This window comes from Argopecten irradians, chromosome 14, assembly GCF_041381155.1.
Source record: "Argopecten irradians isolate NY chromosome 14, Ai_NY, whole genome shotgun sequence".
In the NCBI taxonomy this organism is placed as follows: Eukaryota; Metazoa; Mollusca; class Bivalvia; order Pectinida; family Pectinidae; genus Argopecten; species Argopecten irradians.
The window spans coordinates 10,349,335-10,360,828 of record NC_091147.1 but is presented as its reverse complement, the minus strand read 5'-3'; the positions used below and the strand labels follow the sequence as shown (position 1 = coordinate 10,360,828).

Sequence of the window (11,494 nt, the reverse complement as noted above, 5' to 3'; positions counted from 1 at the left end):
TTGTGTTCTTGATAATCTTATAGAAATTTGTAAAATTTGTATAACCAGATAGTATTTTATCTGGATTTGAAAATTGTCCTTAAACTGAGACTAGCCTATTTACCTTTTGAACAATTGGGTCTTGGTATTTTGGGATTCTCGATACATGTTTGAAACCAAAGTCTCCCTTTTTCTATTCTGTGTTTACATATTACATAGTTATCTTCCTTTGCGGGTATATATTGATTGCAATGTTATGTGTTGTATGCGACACTAATGGTTTCAACGAAAATGCGCATACGATACTGGCGTCAAATTCGATATCTACACAAAAGAGCATACGCAATGATAGAATAATCCAAACACGAAATAAAAAACTGGTGTAAATCCAGCATTTTGTAGCTATTATTATGTTAAACGTATTTTTAAAACAATCCAACATTACATGGGGCAATTTTCTATATAGTATGACATGTACAGATGATAACGTGCATTCTGAAGTTGGGAGTATTTAAGAAATATTGATAGAATGGGATTCCTAGTTTTAAATTACTAGAGTCGATTAGAGCAGTTTCTTAAATCATTAGTTATGTTTCCCTGGGTTATTGTTAAGTATCCCTGACAGATTATAACATTCAGTGTAAGCTAACAACAGTAGACTGATTGATGTGTTTGTCATCTACAAAAGATATCATAGTCTATAAGAATGGTAGTTTCTGCTCCTGCGTAGCGTTCAGCACAATGTGTCACTTTAATATGACGAGCTGTGATGAGCTTGATCGATAGTTGTAACAGCATGATTTAGCGAGATATCATTATAAGAAGGTTACTATTATAACGAGAAACAATACAATACGAATCCATTGTTTTTTATCACGTCGTTATTTCGTCGGTGTTACATGAATGGTTGTGATTATATAAATATATGCACATACATTTTCGATTGCAAAGTAAGTGTCCACGAGTTACTTGAATATGTTTATTTTAACTTATAGCATATGAAACAAAAATGGTATTGGAAATGCAAACATGTACAACAAGACTCTATCATGTACATGTTACATTTTAGTGATCACAACGGAGAAGTATTGGCATTTGTTTCTAGGAAATGATTAGTGATTAATTCTAATCTTCATCGTCTACTCTATCAAAATGATATTTAAAATCTAATTCTAAGCACTAAACGAATTCAATACGAAAGGCGTCTTTGTCCCTTTCTGTAAGAATACATGTTAATTAAAACGTTTACTGACATTGCGTAACCTCAATATGCTTTTGCAGAATAAAACATTTTCAGCTGGAGTTAAATATATGTCATTTGGAACAAGAACGAACCACATTGATGTTAATAGGGATTCGAATGAAAACAGAAAAAAAGTATTCACAGACGAGCAAGGATAAATTCATGTACCATACCGATATGTACAGCTTAATATGTTATAATCATATATCTTAAACTTATTAAAACTGATTTCAATAAAGAGTATGGATCTTAAACTTATTAAAACTGATTTCAATAAAGAGTATGGGTATATAAATGTTAGAAGACTTATACAAATGCCATAGATTTGAAATAAAATCTGAGCGTGTCTACATTCTTATGATCCTCGCCGTTTTCCGGATCACAAAACTCTCCTTTGCGCATCAGTCTTTTGATAGCTTCCGGAATAGGAAGTTCGTCTAACTTCCCACTCGTGTTTCTCCGTAAGGCTTTAAACACGGCGAGGATAGCCGAGTGAAATAATAACAGCGGGTTGCTGGCTTGGTATTGAAGGAACGAAAACATTTCTGGGTTTTGAGCAAGCGCTTTAGGGGTATCCCCGTCGAAACTTTTTCTGAGGTACGGCAGTCGACTGACGCAATATCCGGCTGACACTAAGTTTATTACGATGTCCCAATATCCCTTTTCGATTGCAAGTTCCATCGGGTCAAGTACGAGTTCGTCATATTTGTTGAAGGCGACCTTCCCTTTCATGTCGAGTCGGCAGTTCCACTCCAGTAGAACACGTGTACACGGAATATCACGCTTCATCACCGACACCAGTAGAGCGGTAGTGCCACTCCGAACTAAAAACGAAAAGACAATTACATTAAACAAATCTTACTTAATAAAATCCAATGTTAACTACTCAAGATATCACAGGACCAAGTACTATAATTCAAGCACAGTAGAGTTTATCAGAGTCAGCTAAAACATATCTATGCCATGCTTTAACGAGGTATCTATGAGGTAAGGGATAGATGTTAACCAATACGAGAGCTATTGTATTTTTGTTATACAATCCGATTAATTTAGCCCAGCATCAGCATGTTAACCAACGTTTCCCAGATGTTAACTGTTTATTTGTTTGCATTTTTTATGAAGTTATTGCAAAATTGTGTCTTACTTTCGAATGAAATTGATTGATTTATCGTCAACAACAAATACGAATGTATTTTTATGATTTAGGCAAGTAAATTGTGAATTTGAATACGAACACGTGACATCGGGGTCTGCTCCGTAATCCAGGATGACCCGCATTAACCTCGAGGCCTTGACGAAGGCAGCGTTGACTAAAGGATTGCTGTATTCACACATACTGTTGTCCAGGTTCGTCCCTGCTTGTATCAACTGAATAGCAGCAGCCATGACGTCATCACTGACTTCCGGGTGTCGCTCTGTGATCCGCGCATGTCTACAAATAAGATTTGTCAACGGGCTTCTTCCTGTCACATCTAATAAATTTGGATTGGAGCCTGCGCCTAAAAGAATTTCGAATAACTCGAAGTTCCCGTTGATAACTGCATTCTGTCGAATAATAAAAAAACCACTTGAATTTCAACTTTTAGCAAATACGTTGAGTTTTCAATGACTTTTTATGTGACTCTTTACTAAATATGTAGATATCTTCAACGTGATTATGGATACGTGTTACAGTAAATAAAAACTGTATTATCAGCCTAACATAATACACAAAGTTTCTACATGCTAAGGATATTATATAATAAAATAATAAACAAATATTGAGAATATTTTCTGAAGTCTCATAACATGTTACATTGTATAAACTAATCTAAATTGTAAACCAAGATGTATTTATTTTAACTCTTAATTCAATACATACGTGCAAAGCTGTTCGTTTACATTTGTAGTCCTTCATAGAAACGTCAGCCCCAGCTTCAATGAGCATGCGCGCTAGCACTGTTTTGTTCTCGATGTTTGAATCCATACAGAGTACCATGAGCGGTGTGATACCAATGTCAGTAAAGGCATTTACATTGGCAGAGTTCTTCAGTAAAAGTTCCACAAACTCTGGCTGCCCTGTCTCCACGGCCATATGGAGAGCGGACTTTCCTTCAATATCACGGCAGTCCACCATTTCTGAGTCACGTGACAATAGCATTTTCGCCATTCCCATGTCTTGCCTAACCATGCAGTACATCAGTGACGTCATACCCCACTCATCCGTGACGTTGATGGCAGCGCCACGGTCCAGTAAAATGGTGGCACATACAATATGGCCTTTATCACAACAGACATGAAGGAGCGCTCTAGATTTGTCCTCGAAAGGTTTCAGCCCCGGATCGGCACCATTGTCAAGGAGACGGCGTAATTCGTTTCTGTCATCCCTCTCAATTGCGCGATAAAGCTCTATCGCATAATCATATTCCTCCTCCTCTTCCTCTTCCTCGTCACTCTCCTCTTCTTCGCTTTCCTCCTGGTCTTCAGGGTTGTCTTCGCTCCCGCCGTAGTAACGATACATACTGTCACTGGATCGGAGACTTCTGCAAAAGTTGGGGATGTGAAAAATCGTTTGTAATGCCGGTCTTGTTCAAAGAAAAAACAAAAAACTTGTTAGAACTATTTACAAACATCTACATGCATTTAATTTAAACAATCTGCTTTGGTTAACACTAAGTCTTGACTTGCTCTCTTTGACATAGCTGTATAGGAAATTCAATTACAATCCTAACTAAGACATAGACTTATAGTTACTACTGGCACGTGTAACAACTTCATTAGACATGCCACTAGTCTCTAGAATACTAAATGTGTCACGATATCAATTGTGACTTTATTATTTTCCCTATGACATAAATGTCTGATTGTTGAATGCAGCTGTGAAAATCCTAACAAAATTCAATTTGTATTCGGGTGTCAGTCTACTGATATGTTTGAAAATAAAATTATGATATGATTTAGTCTGTCATGAATTGTTTATTAACAATATTCAAATTCTAATATGGATATTTATATTAACATAAATATAGATATTCAAAATGTATTTAAGTTATTTATAGAACAAAACCAAAGAAACATAATACAGATTCGATAGTATTAGTTGTAAAAGTGTATGTTAAAAAATATGATCTAGCCACTTACCCGGACAAAAATAGAAGTTAAGGTAGGTATTATAGAGCTATCAATACAATATAGCTTAATGATGATTTCATCTCATGTTTATGTTACCAGTTACTAAATGTTCTCTGAGGTGACTTTTAAAATCAGACGGAAATCAGTTACGATAAGTCTATAACAAGTTTTAAGAAAAGTGTCAACAAAAGTGGTTTCGAGATTTCCCCTCCTGAGGTAAACAAGTCTGCCATCAGCAGCAAAAGTTATGAACTACGCAGATTGATGTTTCCACTACAATAAGCTGTTTACGGTATACTTACGGTACATGTTATCTATTTATAGGATACACGTGCGCAACAATAGAATAGACTTATTATGACTATATTGTTACACAAAGTCTTACCACAAAACTGTCTAATCCTGCATGGTCGAATTCTTTCCCACACTGTTATACCAGAGGAATACAACACAAGCTGGTAGGTTCCGATGGTACGCCGAGTTATGCAAACACGAATACGTACTTTCACACGTGTACACAGCACACGCAAACGGTGTGCGCGTGGCTCACACATACGGCTGCAGATGTATACAAGTCATTTGGTACATGCAGTATAGGTACGATAAAACATGACTCCTTAGCTGCCGATCATATTTACACCTGGTTGAAGAGATGTATTATTGGACACCTTGAATGCTTTGGATTAATTATGATAATGTATCCGTCGACATTAATTGTCCAAAAATTATTATGCATATCATATAAACATCTCCGTTATAAATAATCCACTGTATCAAAATCGTCAGTCTCGTTTTACATTCTCATTTCAATTTTCGTAGAGGTAATGGGACTGTAAGTTTATACATTGCATTTTACCATGCAATAATTACAACTGTTTATGTACATTTTGTATTTTTTCGAACCATCAACTAAATTAAATGTCCTATCGTTATCATGGTATCTTTTGAATTAGCATTATGATTGAGCATGTGAAATTAGTAACAATATATATTTATTATATAAATCCATCCATTTGAATGATTGAAAGAATTTATCCATTGAATCACTCTCTTCGTTTGTGTGGTCTTACAATATCAATCACTTAAGGTTTTTTTCTGTCCTTAATTAATATTCAAAAAATGCGTATGTCAATAATCGAAGCTACACTGAATAAAATATCGGAAACGTGTAAAATTATATGTTTAGCAATAAATATTTATGCTGACCTAGCTACAGTAACACAATACATACGGTATTGTATTATAATTATCATCTTATGTTGCTTTATACCACTTCTGCAAGGAATAGAGTAGTGGATACGCCGTTAGAATCTACAAAACATATGTTTTTATTTATTATTACAGTGTAATATGGTATATTTTTTGCGTTACTGAAATATTAAATCCAATTCTTATCCCTGCTCACATCTTTGATACATAAACATGGTTTATTAATTTGCGTGTTAAAACTTTCAGCTTTATCCATAACTCAGCCATCCTCGATACTCCCGGGGTTCCGATTACTTACGATCTCTAAGTGATCGGAACCCCTGGAATATCGAGGATGTAACTCAGCTTAATAGGGCAGAAACCACAAATTACAAAAACGTATTTGCCATAGAGTTAAAAAAAATAAGCTGGAGCATAATAAAACACTACTTTCTAAATATGAGGACCGAAAATTGTCACTCTCGTTTGTTTGAGCTTATTTATTTGAAAAGAAAACTGAGAACAATCAGCAGTGAGCTGAAATCAAATTACACACTTCTTTAAAATACAGAAAACTGGTACTGTCATTTGAACAATAAAAATTAAGCTAGAACCTAATGATATTGGTTTGTTTGACCCATTTGGTTGAAGTGAATAATGATACGTGTATAAACGATATGTTATATGATATCGATAGTTTATGACCACATTTTTATCGATTTTTTCAATGTTTAAAAGGCAATTGATCGGTCAAATGTGATACTTAAATGATCACTAGATACTTACTGTTAGTTAATGACGAACTCCCCTGCATCGAGGAGACGAAATATTAATTACAAAAAAAAAATGACAAAAATGAACCATTTCCTTTCATGATGTCTTAAATATTGCAATTTCTGTAACGTATCTAAGAAAAAACCTTCGACAAGAGATAACTAAAATCTAAAACCCGAATAATAAATGGGATTTAAATCTCCTGACTAACTACCTACCACTACTTATTTATCCAAAAGTATACATATATAGACAATCATATTATAAATGACATCAACGGGTGACGTGTAGAATTATCAAGAAGTTTTTTTTAAAGGATTTATATATATTAATCTTTTTAAAGCGCGTTGGTTTTCTTTGAAAAGTTTTAAATGTGTGTGTGAATAAATAGTGGGTCGAGTTACACTTTTGAAATAATTATTTATGGAACATTAAGTATAGTTAAACTATCGACTGGTATATACACGTTTATAGATACCATTCACGTCAGCCCTTGTGTTTACACATAATGTCATGTCCCGTAACCATGTCACTATGCCTATGTTAAACACATTACATATGATCAATGAACACATGAACACTTAATCAAGCAGCGATAGTGATGTTTCAATTAGATGTTCCATACAAATTCAAATTTCTACTTCTTCTTTGAAATATAATCTACAGTAATTCATTATTGACAACCAAGCATTGCTGTATTTACACAATATACATCTGCCGCAATAATATTACCTTTAGAATTAAATTAAATAAAATTTGAAGCAGCACAATGTTGACAATATTGCCGTGGTTGCATACGGAATACAATTTACACGATTATCATCATATTATAATTACAACATATGCAAATCCTTTCCTTTCAAATTGAAATTAGTACATGTATTTTGAAATAACGCCTTTATTTGTACAATGTTGACATTATTGCTGTGGTTACATTAACGCAATACAAATATGAAAATCTCTTTTTTATAACTGAAGTAAGTATTTTGAAATCTACCTAGCAGTAGGGAAACATTGTGTACTCACTCTGTGTACTCACAATAATTTAAATCCTTTTACGATCCGTCTCTTCAGAAGAGAAAACCTGTCCTAAAACATTAATCCTACCTTCCTATATGTATCAGTAACCATTGACGACAGCCTCAAATTACTAGGTTTTTGTCATTTGTATTATCTCTATTTTCCTCCAAAATAAGGATCACCTATTAATAATGATAATTATGTTCACAGCATAAGGCTGCATATACAAACTAGAGAAGAAATGGATCATTAACTATTGCCTGTTGTTATTAGTTATCTTTATTTTCCTCCGGAATATATTCCCATGTAGTATACCTTCCTAAAACGATCAGTAGGCATTGACTGCTACCTTTGGTTTCTATTCAGTCAGTATCATAGTTTAATTAGACACGCAATGCTCCAGCACAACTACATTAATATCTTATATGATCACATCAAAAATCACGGAAATGGTCCCGAAAGTGACCAGAAAATATCAACATAACATTACTTTTATCTCAAATTTAGAAATAGGTTTGCGTCCCCATGGACATCGTGTCACGCAAACAAATGTGTTGATAATTATAATTGTCGTAGTTACATATGGCCTATTTATATCTTACATTAGTATCCAAAATAGATACGTGTGTCCGTTTTGAAATAAAGATATCAATTTTTTTTTCATCAAAATAGTTATATATACAATGTATTTTAATTTCAAATATCACGGCTTATCCCCTTTCATTCTAGAGGCGATAGAAGTGTGCGAGAACTGTACAATGTGTATCATACATATATCTACAATCAATTAGCCTTATAAACTGATCTCTAGTGAATTTTAATACCACTTCTCAGTTGAATTTATTCTGTCCTCGATATGACAGGGTACACTTGAAGGGAAGTAACTAACACATGTAGAATGTAAGAAGACATTGAACCAGTACGCAACGTTTAGATTGAGGGTCTCACACCATATTATATATACTCTGACTATCACCTTTCGTATTAGCAAATCGATATTTATGATATCAACTCTATGTTTCTATTCAAATAACTCATTAGGGTTAAAGTTCATTATCGTGACGTCACGACTAGGTCGATATTGCGATTTTAACGTCACAATATAATATGAAGTTGAGTTTCATGTAGATTGATGTCTTTCATATTTAGCATTGTAAAAAAGAAACCGACCAATAAAAACATAACAATTCTCTCGAATATAAAATGACAGAGCCTCAAGTAATGACATCGGACTCTATCGTTATTCATTACTTAATTCTAGCTGGGTGGTTTAACACCATATATGTGACACAACAAAGGACCATACTAAATAGATATGTACAGTGTATAATTATACCAACAATACCGTGTCCTAAAACAACAGAATTTTAAAATAATTACCCATTGGAGTCGATGGTTTTTGACATTTTTTTTTAAATTTTGATTTTATTAATGTTTGTCATTTAATAACACAGATATTTTACCTGGTTTAAGAAGGTTTAAGAGAACATTCTGAATTAATTTATTTTTGATAATTAATAAAAAAAACTAATTAATTAAAACAATTAATTTTGTCCATGTTCGAATTTTCAATCTGCATCAGAATAAAGATACTAATTTTATGTCATCTTCTTTATTCTTACCAAAATGAAATGTTTCAAAATTTAAGAATGACATCTTTGCAACCAATCGATGGAAACATATGTACAGTATCAACTACCAAAATAAACTATGGAGCGTTTTATTTTAAAAGACAATGATTTCGTTTGTTTTCTGATGGAAATCCTAATTAAAAAGGAAAAAAATAATAAAATGTAAAAAAAAACCACTGGATCAAATGGAGAAAAAATGTTTATTTACTTACAACATGGCATCGTAAGTTATATTTGGCAAACTCCTTTCACATTTAAGATAATCACAAGATATGTTGAAATTTGGCAAACATAATCATAACTGATGACGTTTCATCGAAAATAGAAAACTTTGCCAGCTTTACTCTGCTATAAATCCTACATATACTGATGGTATATGCTAAGTAGTTGTCCTCGGCCAGCTTGTCTCCGCTGACGCTGTTGTCGAGAATTTTCGTATATATGGCGGCAATAATGCCCTAGATAAAACCAGTCACATTTACAGGGGGCGCTGTATGTTTGGACGGGTACCCGAGGGAACACATGCTCTGACTCTGTATACATTATGTAAAGTAGGTGTTGGTCCGTTCCCATGATTCCCCTGTTGAGCATTGACAACACCAGTCGCCGGTAGTCCTCAATAAACACCATAAGATACTCTGGTCTTCCTATAAACATACCGCCGGCTACCCAAACTGCATTCTCACTTATCACAGAAAACGCTGTATGTTGCTCAAATGTGTACATTTGTACAAAAGCGATGTGATCTTCTTTAAAGTCCGGAGGTATCAACAACTGGAATGGTTTCCGGTATTTCGACCGGAAGTAGCCAATGTCGATCCATGCCAAATATTTTGTTCGGAACATGCGTTGCCGTATGACTCTTTCCATCAGCTCGTATTTTGCATGCATAATACACGGATACTCTGCTACAACAGTGTTAGGGTAGTGCCTCGGATAGCCTGGCTTGTCATATATTTCCTTTATTTTGTCGGAAAGACTGAACGCCCATAGCTCATTTTTGTGTATGATATAAATTTGTGTTTTATGCATTGGGAGGTGATTTCTACACTCCCACAACATATTCGCTACTAAAGGTAAATCTGTAAAGACTATAAGGTCATTGTCAAAGTTAGAAAACCCCTCCAGCCATCCAAGGTAATCATCTATTCCCTGTAGGATGGTGTCACCCTTCCGGAACGTTTCTATAAAGAAGTAGGCCGTTACGAAGGTGATGTTGTTTTCCATGTGGTCGCTGTTGATACCGGAGAACTTAGGTATCGGAGTCCTCGGGGAGTACATCTGAAGTAACGTAAAGGAAGACATTTAAGGATTTAATGTTGCTTTGGTGATAAATTGAGTTGATATTGAAACAAATTGAATGAACTGTTTTGCGAGTCTCTCTAGATCTGGGCTTGTTCAAGTCTACAACGAGTGAGGAAATGGTCCATCATTAGAATACAACTCATTAAAATAAATAGCGCACACATTACGATACGGGGGTTTCGAAATCCCAAAACGACTTGGGAAGAGTGCTATTTACCGTCGATTAGTCCCACCTTCCGGTGATTATGACGTCGTCATTTGACATGATTTTCGTCTGCCGAATCTGTGGAAGGATAATGTTTAGACTGTGTGATACAGTTGTATCCTGTTTCGACTCTAAATGGAGAGTCACCGTAACGTGATGGGACCGGCATTGTTCTAGTTTGTTATGTAGGCTTTGGCCTCGATACAAGTTAAACAACTGATTATTAGTTAATGTAAATCAACATTCACTGACATCAAATATATTTCATATATTTTATATTTCTTATCGTCGTTTTGGCTTCATCATATGTTTGCAATGGAGACGTTCTAACGTAGCTTAGACAAATGTCACACACTCTGACATAGGGGCATGGTGCATTTTATTCTGAACAATAAACATGAGTCAGTAAAACAATAAAAGGACATAAATTGACCCGATAGACCCAATCAAAGCATAACTAAACCAATCTTATCATGAGTATATTAGGCCTAATGATTTTGGTCTACACCCCCTTCCCCCTCAAAAAATAAAATAAAATGAAATGAAATAAAATAGGCCTTGCAGGAAGCCACGCCTACTTAGACAAAAATAGGTCTAGATAAAATATTTTCTTAAGCGAAGACCGATGTTGAAACAAGATTTTTAAGCAGTTTCTTTGCGTCCAACTCCAGTGAAAAATCTAAAGACTGAAAAGTATTCAATACATGTTTTACGTTGGCTTCCAACTAAAGCAAGCAGTATATTGTACTTGCATTAATTAAACAAAAATCAGGTTTACATCTACAGATATTACTGTTATGAATTGTCACACCACCAGCAGTGATAAACTTACATATTAAACTTTACACGTTGACATTACACAGTCTGTGCAATTGTTTTTTTGACAACCAATTTATACATACCGAATGGATATCATCATTCCATGGATTTCGGCCAATCACCAAATCTGAAATTCCAAGAACGAACTGGCTTTCTCATTTGAAGATTATAAGATAAAAGTTGAATACTTAAACATGTAGAACACAACCTAATGACTAA

General features: G+C 34.5%; 2 protein-coding genes across 3 annotated transcripts; both read right to left on the bottom strand.

The window, feature by feature from the left end:
• Positions 1 to 832: 832 nt before the first annotated feature.
• Positions 833 to 4,878, bottom strand: LOC138306815 (ankyrin repeat, PH and SEC7 domain containing protein secG-like). Of its 2 annotated transcripts, none has more exons than XM_069247290.1 (4): positions 4,719 to 4,878; positions 3,084 to 3,744; positions 2,458 to 2,767; positions 833 to 2,046 (listed from the first exon to the last, which is right to left on the bottom strand). In XM_069247290.1, the coding sequence occupies exons 2-4, from the start codon at positions 3,720 to 3,722 to the stop codon at positions 1,529 to 1,531; spliced, it is 1,467 nt and encodes a 488-aa protein (XP_069103391.1). In that variant the 5' UTR covers positions 3,723 to 3,744; positions 4,719 to 4,878; the 3' UTR covers positions 833 to 1,528. The 2 variants fall into 2 exon arrangements, with proteins under 2 accessions (XP_069103391.1, XP_069103392.1); XM_069247291.1 differs by having other exon boundaries at positions 3,084 to 3,786; positions 4,719 to 4,863.
• Positions 4,879 to 9,127: 4,249 nt separating this feature from the next.
• On the bottom strand, positions 9,128 to 11,494 carry LOC138307855 (uncharacterized). Its single transcript, XM_069248765.1, has 2 exons — positions 11,359 to 11,494; positions 9,128 to 10,227 (listed from the first exon to the last, which is right to left on the bottom strand). The coding sequence occupies exon 2, from the start codon at positions 10,225 to 10,227 to the stop codon at positions 9,304 to 9,306; it is 924 nt and encodes a 307-aa protein (XP_069104866.1). The 5' UTR covers positions 11,359 to 11,494; the 3' UTR covers positions 9,128 to 9,303.

Excerpts from the sequence above, each read along its gene's own strand:
- LOC138306815 (XM_069247290.1), bottom strand. The coding sequence starts at position 3,722 with ATGTATCGTTACTACGGCGGGAGCGAAGACAACCCTGAAGACCAGGAG. Across the intron at positions 2,768-3,083 it reads GTAAACGAACAGCTTTGCAC|AATGCAGTTATCAACGGGAA; the intron begins GTATGTATTGAA and ends ATTATTCGACAG. Across the intron at positions 2,047-2,457 it reads AGCAGACCCCGATGTCACGT|TTCGGAGTGGCACTACCGCT; the intron begins GTTCGTATTCAA and ends TTTCGTTTTTAG.
- LOC138307855 (XM_069248765.1), bottom strand. The coding sequence starts at position 10,227 with ATGTACTCCCCGAGGACTCCGATACCTAAGTTCTCCGGTATCAACAGC.